The sequence below is a fragment of the Hordeum vulgare genome, chromosome 1H (genome assembly GCF_904849725.1).
Source record: "Hordeum vulgare subsp. vulgare chromosome 1H, MorexV3_pseudomolecules_assembly, whole genome shotgun sequence".
Classification (NCBI taxonomy): Eukaryota; Viridiplantae; Streptophyta; class Magnoliopsida; order Poales; family Poaceae; genus Hordeum; species Hordeum vulgare.
In genome coordinates, this window is record NC_058518.1 from 710268 (window position 1) to 729954 (window position 19687).

The 19687-nt window shown below is 43.3% G+C and overlaps 1 protein-coding gene across 1 annotated transcript; it reads right to left on the reverse strand.

Moving 5' to 3' along the window:
* Positions 1 to 520: 520 nt before the first annotated feature.
* Positions 521 to 5730, reverse strand: LOC123403257 (fatty acyl-CoA reductase 1-like). The gene is made up of 8 exons (XM_045097202.1): positions 5606 to 5730; positions 5384 to 5487; positions 3006 to 3211; positions 2638 to 2940; positions 2008 to 2175; positions 1836 to 1917; positions 882 to 1282; positions 521 to 802 (listed from the first exon to the last, which is right to left on the reverse strand). Exons 1-8 carry the CDS (start codon positions 5694 to 5696, stop codon positions 592 to 594), a joined length of 1566 nt encoding a protein of 521 aa, XP_044953137.1. The 5' UTR covers positions 5697 to 5730; the 3' UTR covers positions 521 to 591.
* Between the last annotated feature and the right edge of the window lie 13957 nt (positions 5731 to 19687).

Sequence of the window (19687 nt, forward strand, 5' to 3'; positions counted from 1 at the left end):
AACTGGCCTTTAGTCCCAATTACAAAGGGTCTTTAGTCCCGGTTCTTCAACCTCGACACAACAATCGTGACAAAATGTCAAAACTTTTAGTCCCGGTTGTGTTACGAACCGGGACTAAAGGCCGTCCACGTGGTTGCTGGGGCTGGAGGACCTTGTTACCAACCGGGACTACATAATTTAAAAAAAAAAAATTCTGATTTCAACTATAAAAATTTAAAAATTGTTTTTTAACATGTCATGTGAAATATAAAATGATGAAACTACAATCCGTTATACACGTAGCCGTGCAAATGCACTGGTTAACGACTAGTATTTCTAATACCTTGAAAAGTACAAATGAATTTAAAATATATTTCAAAGGAGCCTTGTGATTTCAGAGATCCCGATCATAGTGCAAGTAAGTTCATCTTTATTATACTGATAGTCCCTGGTTAACTTAATCTTTTTTATAGAACCTGGTTAAATTAAAACCGAAGGAACCAAGGTGGTTACACTAGACAGCGTACGTAGGGATGCACAAGGTATCATCATCCATTGTACTTTCTTTCATTGTTTCAGAGCATACGGAATCAGATCGTTGCAAATGGACCATCATTTGAGGATATACTTCATGACCCCAGGGATGTGGACCCTGTAGAAGTAGTCCTCCCATTCAACTGTCTTGGGGTCAAAATTGAAGAGCCTGCTGGCACCGTTGTGATCGTCGGTCATAGAGAGCCTGAGCCTGTTGAGGTTGACGTCCTCGAAGAAGCCCTTGAAGAGCGAAAAGGGCCCATACATGTCCACCAACTGCATCACGAACCTAGATGATGCATGTTGAGTAGCCAACGGTTAAACATCAGATTGAGAAAACGGTAAAGAATTTATATTTTAGACTAGACCTGTAATTGCGGGAAAGGTCGTGGTAGAGGGCTGCAAGCCCGAAGTGCCCGCAACAAAGGAGTGAAAGCAGGCGGAGGAATTCTAGAGGGAGGCGGTACTTGAGCAGCATGAAGAGGTGGAACGCCCTGATACTGCCAAGGAATCGAACCTTGCGCGTGCGTACGGGGCAGCCGTTCGGACCCACCCGCGGGTGTTTTTCAAAATATTGGATCCCCGTTTTATACAGCACTGCATACGGCGCCGGGTGCCGGAGCGACGAGGTCACGTGGTACAACCTGGAAGGTGCCACCGGGAATGAGAGAAGTTGCTGCTGTGGTTTTTCTGACTCCAACAATCGCAAGGAGGAAGCATGCGCAACCGTTGCCGCCATGATTGCATTCACCACCATGTCGCCCGGCATCTATTCCATTGCACATTTCATCAACTTAGATGCATATTTAATTATGCCCTGTTTGGTTACAAAGACCAAACAGAAGGGACTTTTTTTAAAGGACTAAAAAAAGACTCTCCTGAAGAATCTTTTTTTCTTTAGTCCGTACGACTAAAAAAAGTCTAATCTCATGGAACACAAAACGAGGGTTTCACTTGTTATAATCTTGCTGCAACTGTTAAATAAATATTGGAGTAACTTGTACACACGGAATCTTAGGCGCATTTTCCAGCAACACAAAACGAGGGTTTCACTTGTTATATAACTTGGACCAAACATTGTACGACAAGAGTTAACGAGACAGATGGGAACAAGGACTTGGAGGCGAACAAGTGGCGGTACAGATTTAGATTAGTTCTATGTTGCATGTAACTTTATAGATTTGAAGACTTATTAATAAGATATATGATTACGAAAGATAAATTTTAAAGGATGATCGGTCTCTATCCACGCACATGCCAAGGTGTATCCGCAGACATTTAGATGACCGAATTTGTTAAGTCGTATTTTTTAAAACTCTTACCACGTCCATGGTGAGGTTGAGGTCAGCGAGAAAGCATGGTAGGTTCTGCTTCGCGTATCCAATCAGGATGGCGTCAATCGTCCTGCATTTTTTAATTTCAAATTTAAGTCTTTGAACAAATTGGTGTTTTGGAGCTCAAACATTTGAAACTTGTGTTTGCAATTGAACGGACCTGGGACCTTCTATCCACCCCGGCAGTGGGTCGTTGTGGATGCTGGTGATGATGCTGGGTCGGACAATAACAAATGGCACATTGCCCCCTCGCATCATCTGGCCCAACATCATCTCCCCCATGGACTTGGTGAATACATACGTGTTGGGCCACCCAAACTGCCGTGCCCTTTTAGAACAGGAAAAATAAAGACAACTAAAAAAAATGTAATGGCCAATCGTTCTCATGTCCCATTGCATCCAAATTAATTTTTCTTAGAAATAATAAAAAGGTAAAAAAAAAAATGATTTTCGTTTTACAAACATGACTTTGTATAGCACTCGCATAAAAAAATTCATTAAGGGATGACTATAGTGGTACTCTGGACCAAAAATAAATATTTTAGATCAGCTATCAAACTTTTGGACTTGCAATTGTTATTGGCCAAACAATATCGCTAGAGTCATTCCTCCACAGAACTTTTCACATGAGTATTACACTATGCCTCGTTTGTTACAAAAAAGTTTCTTTTTTGTTTGTTAAGTATGTTTTCCCAATTCGGGTAGATTGGACCCCATTAGGTCCAACTCTGAAATTCAGTTTCAGCTTCAACACCGAAGAAGCTCTGACTTTTTGGTGAAGATTCCTAACCTTGTGAGGCCGAGGTCCTTCATGGCCATCCTTCGGGCCTTGGGTGATGGATCCATGCAATTGTCGGCCTCCATCTGATTCTCGATATCCCTGGGCAGCCTTAGCTCGGCGTCGACGTCTAGGTGGGTGCCATCCCTTAGTGTCTCGCCGTCCCTGAAGGGCCTCTCTAGCACCAGCCCCTGCTTCTCGCCGGCCACGTACGCCGTGGAGACGTGTACGAGCACCTCAAGGTTGTGGCACGTCCGAGCGAAGTCGCACATGTGCTTCACCGCCAACACGTTCACGTCCAGGGCCACGTCGTACCTAAGCAATCACAGCTCTGAAGAAAAAGCCGGTGCACATATGCAGTTACGTCGTGTTGATGATACCTTTCGTAGAAGTTAGTTGTGGCGGCGCCATTGATAATCACGTTGAGCTCGTCATTCAGTCGGAGCTCCTGTAGTGTCTCGGCGCAGACACCAAACCCCTCGCACGTGACATCTCCGGCCAGCGCCACCACCTTCTCTTTGACGAAGGCGTCGAACCCAGCGCCGTGGAACTCTCGCAGCAGCCCAAACAGTTCCTTCCCGAACACCTGCATGCAGAGTTCCAGGTTAACTTGATAAAATATACTCCCTCCATTTCTAAATATAAGTCTTTTAAATATCTCACCACATACGAAGCAAAATGGATGATTCTATATTTTAAAATATGTCTATATACATTCGTATATGGTCTTCTATTAAACCTCTAAAAAAACTTATACTTAGAAACGAAGTGAGTACATTTTACGTTTTTTGTGGGGATAAATATATGGTCCTTGATGCAACATATTGGTGTCGAGCATTGTCCTCTCAACCTATGTTCCACGTCTATATAGGCTGATAGAATACATGTCTGACAAGAATTAATTAGGAACTTAGGAAGTGATCTAATCCCTTGTAATTAGGAAATATTTTATGATTTTTTATATGATGTGTATGCCGCACCATATTCGTGTCGAGCATTGTCCTCTCAACCTATCTCACACAAAAACCCATCTAGGTTTACATAACTAACCCCAAAACATCATATCATGTTTAACTAACACGGTTGAGTTTGCAGTGCAATTGAATTAAAGTACGTGTCTCTTGCATGTCATTGTTTGGTTACAAAAATATAATCTTTCAGTGTACGGCTAAGATTGTTTTGTTTGTAACAAAAAAATGATGCAGCAGCACTACACCACATGATGTCTCGCCAACTTTCCTGAAAAGCTATAAGTTGGTTCTGCATCTACAGGGCAGGAAAAATGATATGTACATTTTTGTATAAAGAAGGTTTTATTAAACTCAGATCATAACATCAAGAAATGATCTGTATATGCAACTCTAAACAAACCACATGGTCGGTACTTTTTGATCAGGTGTGGTCGACTGAACCCGGGAGTTATTAATGTCAGCGGCGGAGCTAGACAAGATGTTTTGGGTGCGCTAAACAGAAAATAAGAATGTTTGGAGGGGCCAGAAAACTATATTTGCTTTATCTAACTTCCATCAGAAAAATTTCCCGTGTATTTTTATCAAAGCTGGGGGGCTATATAGAGAAGGTTTGCGCGTGGGAACCCAGAGGTCCGCATGACCAATCAAAAACCACCTCTATACTACACTGCATATTGCTGCTATCTCTTCCGTTGATGTTTGGCGACAAGCCGATGCAGCATAGCTTATTTGGCAGAAGGCCGCAGTGTGTACATGCGTGTGTATTGGGTGGAATGTACAAGCGTATATGTTTGCTGTAAGCCTTACATGGAAGTGTGTTGTTTTGGCGGAAAGCTACCTCTCCCACGTCTTCTTCCTTCTCTGAACTGATGCCCGAATCAGCACAAGAGCCACGACGGAGGTGTAAATAAATAGAGGGGAAAATAATTCCGAGTCCATGGACATGTTCCGTGGTCGATTAGTGTGTCTAATTTGCGGCATGCTGTTGGAATGCCATAAATAGTATTAGTTCTAGATCCTACGTATAACTACTACAAACTACAAATAATTAAAGGATAGATTATTTATAAGAAGGACCCTCCGATGTGACGAACATTCGTTAGGCGAGCTGGCACATGCGAACAATTCCATACCAGTTTTAGTTGGGACGAAGTGGAGAGAGGTGGAATTTTCTTTTTAAGACATGGTAGTTAAACCGAGGAGGCAATATTCACATAAAAATGGCCTTCTTTGATCTTGTTTTACAATTGAAACTGGTAGCAGAAATTGTTCGCTTGAATCCCCCCCTTACAGCGAACGTTCACTAAGTATAATTACCATATAAAAACTGCATATATATCGTTTGCCAAAAAGTGTTTGGAAGTGGTTCGGAGCCTAAAGCTTAAAATGTGTTCCTGCATATATATCTTTAGGAAAATAAGTGGACCGAACTTGTGTGGTTTCTTTTTCTGTCTCGCGGATGCAATTTCAGCCTGCCGCACCAATTAATGGATGCTCCAATATATGTGCACTGAACTATGTAGAAAAGAATCAGTAATTTACAGTGGGGGGAGCGTGGTGTTTTCTCTGTCTTGAAACAACTTCCATGTGTCCCATGTGGCATCATCTCACTAATTACTTATGACCATGATATTTGCACTGGTTTGCATGATTAAATACTTTCTAGGCGAGGGATTATGACAAGAATAATGGAAGAAATAATTGAGAGATAGGTGTGAGCTGAGGGCGAGATGATGATGATGATGGTGAACCACGAACCAGGATGGGCATCGGCACCAGGCACGCACCTCACTCTCCACCCGCTGCTTTGCAGCCGCTGAGTCCGCAGCCCGCAATGGCAGGTATATCCTCTTCACGTCCGGCTGTACCCTCAGAATTTTCTCTACTAGTACTGCGTCCCACCAGAACAAGTATCAAATGAGCAAAATGCACTGTATAGTTCATCATACTTAACACGATATGTATATGTCATCATACTTAACACGATATGTATATATCATCATACTTACTCTTGCCAAGAAAGCCAGTGGCCCCAGTGATTAGCACGATCTTGTTCCTGAAGTATTCAGTGATCTTGGCATCGTCCAGTGTGCCTGCCATCTTAACTTAACTTTGTAGAAGGAGAGGAGAGGAAGGTAGGACTAAACGAAGGAAGAGATGCGCTTCGTGTGTGAGCTTTCTACACCTGCAACCAATATATATACAGTTTTGCAGTAGCCAGCGAGGCAGTAGTTCGATATGCTGGCCTGTTTGGTTGCGCGCAGGCCAATTCTTGATTAATGATTTGTGAAATTTTATTGATGGTTGGTGTCTAAATAATGATGAGTGTAAACAAGTTGTGCTGTTGCAAAGGCATGTTGCCCTTCTTTGAGGACAACCAGTGTTTATCAAATGTATATTCATGAACATGCACCAGTAAAAACAGGGCTTTAATCCTGGTCAGATCAGAGCATTAGTCCCTGGCGTTTTACGAACCGGGACTAATGGAAGCATCAGTCCCGGTTCGGAAGGCTAGGACGACGGCCGGGCATCGGCAGACATCATTCCCGGTTCAAATGGGACCTGTAGTCCCGGTTTGAGCCACGAACCGGGACTAAATGGTCTCGCGCCGGGCGAACTGCTTCCACCACACCTTTCCCGGCTCGTGGCTCAAACCGGGATTAAAGGTCCAAACCGTTCGATTTTCGTGCCTTAAAAGTTGTTCCGCGCAAGACCATACGATACAGTAACCGCGACGCTTCAGTAAACGAGACCAACGCCTCCATTTCCGTTCGATCGTCTCCCTCTCCTCTCTCCTTCCCCATCCACCACCATGAATCCAAGCACTCGCTACGGGAAGATGCTCGCACATGGCACGACCAATCTCGATGTCGTCTACACGAACGACAACGCCAAAGTGAAGTTTTTCCATGTTCGAGAAATGGCTTCAAGAGGAGAAACACATGTTCATGGGCCTCGATCTCGAGTACACGGCCGATGGTCGCGATGTTGCCGTCGTCCAACCTTGTTTCAAGCAACGTGTCTGGGTCTTTCAGAGGGCAAGGTAATACGAAACTTGTCATAGTTTAGTTGGGGCTTTTCTTTGATTCATAGGATAGAAAAATTGCATAGGAATAGGAGGATTGAGAATGTGGAGAACATGTCATAGTTTTCTTGATTCATAGGAAAAATGCATAGGAAAATTGGGGCTTTTTCCTTGATTCATATAGGAATGGGGTTTTTCTGTAATTCATAGGAAAATTGCTTAGGAATATAAAATTGCATAGCAATAGGAGGATTAGGAAAAGTGCATAGGAATAGGAATAGGAGAATAGGAATATGATAGGAAAATTGCTTAAGAATTTTCCTTGTAGTTGCATACTGGTCATCGTGCGAAACATGTCATAGTTTAGGGGCTTCTTTTGATTCACAGGAAATAGGAAACTTGCTATGATTCTTATTATACTTGTGTCGAATTATACTTGTTATGATTCTATTATACTTGTGTCGAATTATACTTGAATGTATGTGTTACTATCACCATGAGATCATGCAACTCTCGGACACCTAAGGAATGCCTTGTGCGTATCAAACTTCACAATGTTACTAGGTGACTATAAAGGTGCTCTACAGGTATCTCCGAAGGTGTTTGTTGGATTGGCATAAATCGAGACTATGATTTGTCACTCCGTATGACGGAGAGGTATCTCGGGGCCCACTCGGTAATACAACATCACAACAAGCCTTGCAAGAAATGTGACTAACGAGTTAGTTACAAGATCTTGTATTACGGAACGAGTAAAGAGACTTGCTGGTAACGAGATTGAACTAGGTATAAAGATACCGACGATCAAATCTCGGGCAAATAACATACCAAAGGACAAATGGATTATTATACGGGATTAATTCAATCCTTGACATAGTTAAACCAGGACTATTAACTTGGGACTAAAGACCCCCCCCCTAGTCCCAGTTTGCTACGGACCGGGACGAATACATTTCCACGTGGCTGGTTGCGTGCGTGGCGTGGCCGGTATCTTTATTCCCACACCAACCAGGACGACAGGTTTTGGTGATTTTGGGTTTTGGCGTTTTGTGGTTTTGGGGTTTATTGTTTATTTTTGCTTTTCATTTTTTGTTTTCCATTTAATTTTTTTCATTTAGAACATATCTTACGCTAGTACATACTATACATGTTATGCATATATCATAGGATATCTCGTAGGACCAATCATATATCATTGAATTTCGAGCGGGACCCTATATATGCATGTGCATATTATATATATCATACAATTTGGTATATACAATTTCTCCTACAACTTGCGGATCATTTACATGAATGCATTAATAGGTGAAGTGGTATTCTCCTTTGGAATCTATGATCTGCTCCAGCAAAAATACCAAAATTTCCTCCCACTTCTCTAGTATCTTTTAAAGAAGGAGACCAATATGATTATTTATACGTGCGTATATATATTAGACCATGATATAAAAAATGTGAATAATGTTTACGTACCTCACGAGTTCCTGGATTTTTGATCCGTCGTTCAATATAAAACGAATGTTCTCGCAAACATAGTATGCACATAGATTATTCCCCGATTGCTGCCGCATGCAATGCTTTACGAGAATAGAATTCAGTCAGATAATAATCAAGCATTATAATGGTACTGAAACTAGAACTAAAGAGATGCGCGGACGTATCTAGTACTACTTAATTACCCTGGATGTTGTCCATGGCAGCTTTGGTTTTCATTTACCGCGAACATTCTTGACAGAACCGGCTCCAACCCTGCCCGGCAAAGAAAAAGAATAAAATGAGTCATTGATTAATTGATATCAGGAAATGAACTAAAGAGGCTGACATAGTGTGATAATGATTGAAATTACCGGTCGAGCATGAACTTCAGGGACATGTACCCGTCCTCGTCTTTTCTTAGTGAGTCCAATACGTGAATGGTACCCTCGTCATCCGTAATGATTAGATGGATCCAGTGGAATCTTTGTTGTATAAGCGGGCATGCATGCATGCAACTCATGAAGCACTATACGTAAACTTCACATTGACCGGGTAAGCAAAATAGAATTTATAGTACAAGACAGTAACACTCACCCGAAAGGGAGCAAGTGGTCATCTGTATCTCCAAGGAAATAATATTTTTTTATTGTGACTTAGTATCTACAAAAACAGGAACAAGTGATCCTCTATATCTTTTGGGAATTCTAGTACTGCCTTGTCATAAATGCAATTTGGGTCAATGAAGCCAATGCCATATGCTCCATATTTTTTTATTTCAAACATCTTCATTCTGCATAACACCACACACAAAAGAATATAGTGAGGACAACCAGAGGCAACTGAACGACCAGATGAGCTAGGGACTTGAATTACAGAAAGAAATCACTTACAGATAATAGCAACTGACGATAGATTTGACGAGTGCGTCTTGATTGAATAACTGCCATAATTCTGGAAAGTCAATCCACATATATTTTGTTGTGAAGAAATTCTCTTCCTTGACTTTCACCATGAGAGACGTACGACCGAGTTCTGCTTCCTTAACGTACCGCTAGACACCTTGAGCGGGGGGCATGATTGCTTCTTCTGTTGGCCGAGCTGGGGAATTGTTTTACCACGTCTTCGTTTTGCTAACATTGCATCACTGCTAGCCGCCAGAGCGACTGCGGAGTCTGTCTTCCGCTTGAGAGAAGGAGGAGGAGGCGGCATCTTTCTTACTTGTGTTATTTTTGGCGGAGCGGTGGCAACATCTGTCTTCCGCCATTGCGGAGGAGACGGACTGCTCCGACGCGCCTGAGGAGGAGCCGAAGGAGGAGGACTTCTCCGACGCTCCTGAGGAGCAGCCAAAGGAGGAGGACTTCTATGACGCGCCTGAGAAGGAGCAGAAGGAGGAGGACTGCTCCGACGCGCTGGAGGACGAGCTGAAGAAGGAGGCGGAGTGCTCTGACACGCCGGAGGAGGAGCCGAAGATAGAGGCGGACTGCTCCGACACGCCGGAGGAGGAGTTGAAGAAGGAGGCGGAGTGCCCTCACGCGTCGGAGGAGGAGCCGAAGAAGGAAGCGGAGTGCCCTCACGCGTCGGAGGAGCCGGAGTGCCCTGATCACTCACCTGAGGAGGATGAGGAGTGCCCTGATCACTCGCCAGAGGAGGAGGAGGAGGAGGCGTCCAGTCTGGAAGCTTCATGTACTCCTTCGGCCATAGACATGTACCCCTCACAGTATGAACCAGTTTATTCTCCCCTTCACCTGTAGCGTGGTCAAGCTCGAGCTCCTCAAATCCCTCCTTTACTTCATCCACCATCACAATAGCAAAGCCACGTGGAATCGGAAGGCATTGAAAAGTTCCGTTGGGTTCAGGAGGTGTAACAAAGCCGATAGCGGCCTTGAAAGTGAGGTTCCCGCATTTCGTCAAAAGATTGCAAGGTTGAGACTCTGTGATAGTATCCACGGGTTAGATAGGAGCCGTGAAGTCAGGCTGAACGAGCTCCGTGAAAGCCACGCTGCTTCTCCGCCGAGATGACACGGTAACTTCTGGGGTAGTTTCGTGCAGCTGAGATGGTTGGTCGGCAGCTCGCTGGCTTTGAAGTTCCTCTAGAATTTGTAGTCTTCCATTATCTTCTTCATGTCGCTCAACTCCGCTTTCCTCTATCTCTCTCGGCTTATGTAACCAAGTGCGTCTAGGAAACCCAACCTTCCACGGAACGGAGCCTGGTGTGCCTCGTGTTTGTCCAGGGTGCTAAGCATTCCTTCCCTAGGGCCTTAGTCAGCTCGTCCTTCTCTCTGTTGGGAAAGAACGTCCCTTCCTGCACTACGGGGATACACTTTTGAAGCTTGTTGATGGGTGTTGCAAGGTTCTCGTCCGTCCAACGACACTTCCCTGTTTCAGGGTCCAAAGTTCCCCCAACCCCGAAGAACCAATTCCTTGAACGGTCGGGCTAGTTCCATGTCTGTGGTTGGACCCCTTTAGCAATCAGGTCATTCGCAACTTTGTCCCACAATGGACGGCCTTTGAGGTAGCCACCTGACCTCGTGTGATGGTGATACTGCTTCTTTGCCACATTGTTCTTGTTTGTCTATGACATTTTCTTACTCGTATCCGATGTCTTGTAGGCCACAAATGCGGGCGAGTGATCTCTCATCTTCTCAAATCGGCCGACGAATTATGGAGTCTTCCCTTTGTCGACAAACTTTGATTTCAACTCATTCTTCCACCTCCTGAATAGATCTGCCATCTTCTTAAGAGCACACGACTTGACCTGTGGCTCTATAACTGGCTTATTCGGATCCTCCTCTGGCGGTAGAGTGAAATTTTCCTTCAGCGCGGCCCAAAGATCATCTTTCTGCCTATCGGTGACATAATCACCTTCAGGGACGTCGTCGCCCTTAGGCTTTTTCCATTGCTTGATGCTGATCGGGATGTTGTCCCTGACAATAGCTCCGCACTGAGCAGAAAATGCGTCCCCGGTCCGCTTGGGTTCAATCGGTAGGCCATCGTCCGTGAGTGCTGTGATCGTGAACCTTTGATCCTTGCCCAACCTTCTCTTCGGGCCTCGTCTCATTACCGAAGTTTGGCTCGATCCGGACTTTTCAATAGCTCCCTCCTCCGTTCGGTCACCATAACCGTCATCATGGTCTCCTTCCTCCGGGATTCGGTAGTCACCGAAGCCATCATGATAATGTCCTTCCTCCTCCATTGTTCGATCACCGGAACCGTAATCCTCTCCTTCCAGACCATCGATGTCAGTGCGAAAAAAACGACAATACCGTGCCGTGGATTATATCCCCCAAAATTTGTTCATGGTCCATGTCTCTTGGATTATCCATTATTTCTGCAATTATTACAAAGTTGGGGAAGCCCTTTTTCGGTAAAATACTTTATATTAAAACTAAAATAAAAGTAAGGTAAAAATTAACTTTTATACATAATCCCAAATATTAGCATAAAAACTTAATTTGTAACTTAATTTAATCTAAATATTTTTATAATTTTTATAACTTGTGTCACATTGGGGAGTTGAAAAATGTACACAACATATTTTAATAAGACTAAAATACACACACATGGATTCGCAATTAGACTACGTCTCCTCACACATGGATTCACAAATAGGGAGATGGAGAAGGACGTGCTACCGGTGCGTCGATGGGAGACGACGACGGGCGGCAGGCGACGACGAAGACGACGATGGGCTCGAGGGCTACGGCGACAATGGCGACGGCGACGGTGACGACGGGTGGCGACGGGCGACGACGACAATGACGATGGCCTCGGGGGCGACGACGATGCGCTCGGGGACGACGGCGCGCGATGGGCTCGGGGCGACGACTGGCTCGGGGCCAATGGCGCGCGACGGGCTCGGGGACGACGGCGCATGATGGGTTTGGGGACGACGGTGCGCGATGGGCTAGGTGTGATGACGGGCTCAGGAGCGACGGCGACGGCGACGACGGGCTCGTGGAGGAGGCGCGGGCCGGCAGCGACGGGCTCGGGTGCGATGGCGACGACGAAGAGACAACGGGGGGGAATGGAATTGGTGGAAATTTCGACAACTCCCGCAATATACGAATGCCTTTGTTTGTGGTTGGTGGCTCAAACCGGGAGCAAAGCAACACTTACTCCCGGTTTGGTACGCAAACCGGGACTAAAGGTCAATTTTGACAACTCCCGCAATATATATGAAAACCTTTGATTCCGGTTGGTGGCACCAACTCGGACCAAAGCCACACTTTTGTCGGCCCAAAAGGGCGGGAAGAAGAGACATTTCGTATTGGTTGGTGGCTAAAACCGAGACCAAAGGTCCGTATTGGTTCCGGTTGGAGCACCAACGGCAACCAAAGTGTGGTGCTGCCCAGGGCCAAAAGTTTAGTCCCACATCGCTAGCCGAGAGAGGTTGCGAGTGGTTTATAAGTGCTGCTGCGCACAACCTCTTGAGCTCCTCTCAATTGCAGGCTTCCGGTCCTAATCTGTCACTACGTGTGTCCTTTTGGGCCTACCGCGGGCTGAATCCTGGCCCAATAGGGTGGTTGGGTTTCTAGTCATATTCATGCCGTGGTGGCCCACTAGGTGGCATTTAAAAAAATATTTTTCTGTTTTTTTACTTTATTTATTTTAAACTTATTTGAATTTCAGACTTTTTGTGTGTTCAAAATGCACCATTCAAAGCCACATCATCAATTTTCTACTATTTCTAAGTCCCTTTGGTAGTTTCCATGCATTTACTGATTTTTTTGAGCTAAATGACCCTTAAATTGAAAAGCAATAGAAATGAACTCTGAAAATATTGAAAGTTTGGATTGTTATCATCATTTCACCCACATAGCATGTGCTAAAAAATTGAGAGGGTTGCAGTAAAAAGTAGATGCACTTCGTGTACAAAACGGACAATCTCTTTCGAAGTATTAGGGTTTAATATGAAAACTCATGTCTTACAAAGGGATTTCATTTTTTTGAACTTATTTGAACTCCAGACTTTTTGTGTGTTCAATATGCACCATTCATAGCCACATCATCAATTTTCAACTATTTCTGACTTCATTTGGTATTTTTCATGCATTTAGTGATTTTTTTGAGCTAAATGACCCTCAAATTAAAAAGAACTACAAATGAACTCTGAAGATATTGAAAGTTCACATGGTATCATCATTTCACCCACATAGCATGTGCTAAAAAGCTGAGAGGGTTGCGGCAAAAACTGGAAGCACTAAGTGTACAAAACGGACAATCTCTTTCGAAGTATCACGGTTTCATACAAAAACTCATCTCTTACAAAGGGATTTCGTTTTTGAACTTATTTGAACTGCAGAATTTTGTGTGTTCAAAGTGCACCATTCAAAGCCATATCATCAATTTTTAACTATTTCTGACTTCATTTGGTATTTTTCATGCATTTACTGATTTTTTAGCTAAATGACCCTTAAATTGAAAAACACTAAAAATGAACTCTGAAAATGTTGAAAGTTGGCATGGTATCATCATTTCACCCACATAGCATGTGCTAAAAAGTTGAGAGGGTTGCGGCAAAAACTATATGCACTTTGTGTACAAAACGGACAATCTCTTTCGAAGTATCACGGTTTCATACGAAAACTCATCAGTTACAAAGGGATTTCATTTTTTTGAACTTATTTGAACTCGAGACTTTTTGTTTGTTCAGAATGCACCATTCAAAGCCACATAATTAATGTTCAATTATTTCTGACTTCATTTGGTATTTTTCAAGCATTTACTAATTTTTTTGAGCTAAATGACCCTTAAATTGAAAAGAACTACAAATAAACTCTGAAAATGTTGAAAGTTGGCATGGTATCATCATTTCACTCACATAGCATGTGCTAAAAAGTCAATAGGGTTGCGGCAAAAACTCGATGCACTTCGTGTACAAAACGGACAATCTCTTTCGAACTATCACGGTTTCATACAAAAACTCATCGGTTACAAAGGGATTTCATTTTTTTGAAGTTATTTGAACTCCAAACTTTTTGTGTGTTCAAAATGCACCATTCAAAGCCGCATCTTCAATTTTCAACTATTTCTGACTTCATTTGGTATTTTTCATGCATTTACTGATTGTTTTTGAGCTAAATAACCCTTAAATTGGAAAACACTACAAACGAACTCTGAGAATGTTGAAAGTTGGCATGGTATCATCATTACACCCACATAGAATGTGCTAAAAAGTTGAGAGGGTTACGGTAAAAAATGGATGCACTTCGTGTACAAAACGGACAATCTCTTTCGAAGTATCAGGGTTTCATACGAAAATTCATCTGTTACAAAGGGATTTCATTTTTTTGAAGTTATTTAAACTCCAGACTTTTGTGTGTTCAAAATACACCAGTGAAAGCCACATCAACAATTTTTAACTATTTCTGACTTCATTTGGTATTTTTCATGCACTTACGGATTTTTTTGAGCTAAATGACCCTTAAATTGAAAGGCACTACAAATGAACTCTGAAAATGTTGAAAGTTGGCATGGTATCATCATTTCACCCACATAGAATGTGCTAAAAAGTTGAGAGGGTTGCGGCAAAAATTGGATGCACTTCGTGTAGAAAACGGACAATCTCTTTTGAAGTATCAGGGTTTCATACGAAAACTCATCTGTTACATAGGGATTTCATTTTTTAACTTATTTGAAATCCATACTTTTTGTGTGTTCAAAATGCACCATTTAAAGCCACATCATCAATTTTTAACTATTTCTTACATTTCATTTCTTCACTTTTTCTTCGCTTGTGTTCTTTGCTTATTGCGTCGTAACCATGGATAATCTTCATCGTTTAACACGGTGCTTGGGTCAGGCTTGACTTTGAAGGGAGGAATTTCATGAAACTTTTCATAATCTTCAGACATGTCCGTCTTGCCCTCCAATCCCACGAAATCTCTTTTTCCTGAAAGAACTATTTGGCGCTTTGGCTCATTGTCTGATGTATTTGCTTCCTTATATTTTCGTTTTCTCGGTTTGATAGACATGTCCTTCACATAGAAAACCTGCGCCACATCATTGGCTAGGACGAATGGTCCCTCTGCGTGCCCCAGATTGTTTAGATCCACTGTTGCCCTTCCGTACTGTGGGTCTATCTGTACCCCGCCTCCTGACAGATTGACCCATTTGCACTGAAACAAAGGGACCTTGAAATCATGTCCATAGTCAAGTTACCATATGTCCACTATGTAACCATAATATGTGTCCTTTCCCCTCTTGGTTGCTGCATCAAAGCGGACACTGCTGTTTTGGTTGGTGCTCTTTTGATCTTGGGTGATCGTGTAAAATGTACTCCCATTTATCTCGTACCCTTGGTAAGTCAATACAGTCGAAGATGGTCCCATGGCCAACGAGTACAGCTCATCAGAAACAGTGTTGTCACACATGAGACGTTTTTGCAACCAACTACCGGAAGTCCTGATGTGTTCATATGTAATCTAGTCGTCTGACTGCTCTGGGTGTTTGGAGCTCAGAATATTCTTGTGTTCATCGATATACAGGGTCACCAAGGTAGAATTATGTGGAACTGTGTAGTGTGCCTGAGACTAAGAATGTCCGTCCTTACACATTATTGACTCCACTCCTAGTTTGCCTTTTCCAATCAGTCTCCCCTCATACTGCGATTGAGGGAGACCAATCTTCTTAAGGTCAGGAATGAAGTCAACAGAAAACCCAATGACATCCTCTGTTTGATGGCCCATGGAGAGGCTTCCTTCTGGCTTAGCACGGTTACAAACAAATTTCTTTAAGACTCCCATGAACCTCTCAAAGGGGGACATATTGTGTAGAAATACACGGCCCAGAATGACAATCTCGTCAACTAGATAAAGTAGGACGTGTGTCATGATATTGAAGAAGGATGGTGGGAAAACCAGCTCAAAACTAACAAGAAATTGCACCAAAACACTCCTTAACCTTGGCAGGATTACTAGATCGATCACCTTCTGAGAGATTTCATTGAGGAATGCACATAGCTTAACAATGGCTAATCGAACGTTTTCCGGAAGAAGCCCCCTCAATGCAACCGAAGCAGTTGCGTCATAATCACGTGGCAGTTATGAGACTTTAGGTTCTGGAACTTTTTCTCTTCCATATTTATTATTCACTTTATATTCGACGAGAAGCCAGTTGGGACCTTCATACTAAGCAGGCATTCAAAGAAGATTTCCTTCTCTTTTCTGGTAAGAGCGTAGCTGGCAGGACGTTCGTACTGCTTTGGATGCATGTCGTCTTTTTCATGCACACGTTGATGTTCCTCCCGTGCCTCCGGTGTATCTTTTGTCTTTCCATACACTCCCAAGAAGCCTAGCAGGTTCATGCAAAGATTCTTCGTCACATGCATCACGTCGATTGCAGAGCGGACCTCTAGGTCTGTCCAATAGGGTAGGTCCTAAAATATAGATTTCTTCTTCCACATGGGTGCGTTTCCCGCATCTCCATTCGGAACAGATATTGGGCCAGGACCCTTTACAAAGATTACTTGTAAATCATTGACCATATCAAGCATGTGATCACCAGTACGGAGGGCGGGCTTCTTCCGGTGATCTGCCTCACCTTTGAAATGCTTTCCTTTCTTTCGACATTGATGGTTGGTCGGAAGAAATCGACGATGCCCCAGGTACACATTCTTCTGGCATTTGTCCAAATACATACTATCGATGTCATCTAAACAGTGTGTGCATGCGTTGTATCCCTTGTTTGTCTATCCTGAAAGGTTAGTAAGAGCAGGTCAACCGTTGATGGTTACAAACAGCAACGCATGTAGTTCAAATTCCTCATGTTCGTTCTCATCCGACACGCGTACACCTTTTCCATTCCATAGCTGTAAAAGTTCATCAACTAATGGCCTTAGGTACACATCAATGTCATTGCCGGGTTGCCTAGGGCCTTGGATGAGCACTGGCATCATAATGAACTTCCGCTTCATGCACAACCAAGGAGGAAGGTTATACATACATAGAGTCGCAGGCCATGTGCTATGCTTGCCGCTCTGCTCCCCAAAAGGATTAACGTCATCTGCACTTAAACCAAACCATACGTTCCTTGGGTCACGTGTAAAGTCGCTCAACTTTCTCTCGATCTTTCAACATTGCGACCCGTCAGCGGGTGCTCTCAACTTCCTGTCTTTCTTACGGTCTGTTATGTGCCATTGCATCAACTCAGCATGCTTTTTATTTCTGAACAGACGTTTCAAACGTGGTATTATAGGATCATACCACATCACCTTGGCAGGGACCATCTTCCCGGTGCGCTGGCCCTCAACATCACGAGGGTCATCTCTTCTTATATTATACCGCAATGTGCCGCATACCGGCCATGCGTTCAAATCATCGTACGCATCGCGGTAGAGGATGCAGTTATTAGGTCGTGCATGTATCATCTGCACCTCCAATCCAAGAGCGCATAGAACCTTCTTTGCTTTGTATGCACTGCCGGGCAATTCGTTATCCTTTGGAAGCTTCTTCTTCATTAATTTCAGTAGCGAACTAAATCCCTTGTCAGATACACCATTGTGTGCCTTCCATTGCAGCAATTCCAGTGTGGTACCGAGCTTTGTGTTGTCATCTTCGCAATTTGGGTACAACCCTTTTTTGTGATCCTCTAACATGCGATCAAAATTCAAATTATCCCTTTCACTTTTGCATTATCTATGTGCATCAACAATGACCCGACGAAGATCATCATCGGGCACATCGTCTGGTTCCTCTTGATCTTCAGCTTCCCCCATTGTAGGATCACCGTATTGATGGGGCGGGTAGTTATCATCATCCTCTTCTTCTACGTTGTCTTCCATCATAATCCATCTTTCTCCGTGCTTGGTCCAAACATTATAGTGTCGCATAAAACCCTTCTGAAGCAGGTGGAAGTGAAGGGTTTTATAGTCGGAGAATTCCTTCGTATTCCCACAGACAGTACATGCACAATGCATAAAACCATTCTGCTTGATTGCCTCAGCCGCTTCGAGAAATTTATACATGCCCTTAATATACTTCGAGGTGCGTCGTTCACCGTACATCCATTGCCGGTTCATCTGCGTGCGTTATATAATAAAGTGTATTAAAAACCATTCCAACATATTATGAATAGAGAACTGACCAAATTAATAGAAATTCATCATCACATTAAAGCCAAAGTACAGTACTGACCAAAATAAATACATAATGTTCTTACATAGTTCTCATTATTGAACAACATATAGATCTCTAGAGCATCTAATTAGAACATACATTGAAACTATTAGATTTAAATGCAACAACAAATGCGATCATAACCGCAACTAAGGTACAAATTGATCCAACGACATAATGATACCAAGCCTCAGTTTGAATGGCATATTTTTTAATATTTCTAATCTTCAAGCGCATTACATTCATCTTGATCTTGTCATCGTCACGCACATCGGCAACATCCAACTCCAATATCATCTTCTCCTCTTCAACTCTTTGTAATTTTTCTTTTAAGTAATTGTTTTCTTTTTCAACCAAATTTAACTTCTGGGCAAGAATTTGTATGTCGGTTCAAATTTCCGGTTCACATACCTCCTAGATTAAAAAATCTTTGTCACGTTGGTGGGCATAATTGTCATAAAAACTAAATAAAACAAATAATTATAAATGATTATATATACCACATCCGAGTCATAGACAGGACGAGAGCCGACGGAGATGGATACAAAAACCATCATAGTATATAATAACAAACAATAATAGAAGTAAGAAAATTACACAAGTATCTATCTAAATCATACAAGTAAGAACTTTTTTTTCTTTTAGAAAGAAGATAAGAAGAAGAGACTAACCACGGTAGTGCCGACGCCGAGATGGGCACGGGCAATTGATGGCGGTGAGGACGGGGACGGGACACGGACGGACCGACAAAACTACACAAAAATTGAGGAAAATGGAGCTTGGGCAAGGAGCTTCGAGAGGAGAAAGCTTAAATGTGGCTTGGGCATTTCATCGAACACCTCATGTGCATAGGAGGTGAGCTAGAGCACCAAAATCTCTCCCACAGCCGGCCAAAAAACAGAGCAGTGCACTGCTCTGCTCGCGGGGCAGCGGGTCCCGGTTCGTGGATGGAACCGAGACTAAAGTTCAACATAGATTCCTGGTTCCAGCCAAAAACCGGGACTAATAGTTGTGGGCCAGGAGCGAGGCACATTGGTCCGAGTTCGTGTCTGGAACCGGGACCAAAGGGGTCAGACGAACCGTGACCAATGGCCCACGAGGCCCGGCCGGCGCCGTGTCCTCACGAACCGGGACCGATGCCTCCATGGGTCCCGGTTCCTAAGTGAACCGGGACTAATGGGATTTTATCAAGTGGACCAAAGCCCTCTTTTCGAGTAGTGTCAGACTGAATTTTTTTCACTTGAGCGTCGTAGCCTGAAACTTTTAAGAAACGACAGCTTAGATTTCTCCAAACCATAGTTCATACGTTGTCATCTCAACGGAATTACGTGGTGCCCTATTTAAAGTGAATGTGGTTGTCTCTAATGCCTAACCAAAAACGATAGTTGTATTTCAATAAGAGACATCATAGTATGCGCTATATCTAATAGGGCGCGGCTATGACGTTCGGACACACCATCACACTATAGTGCTCC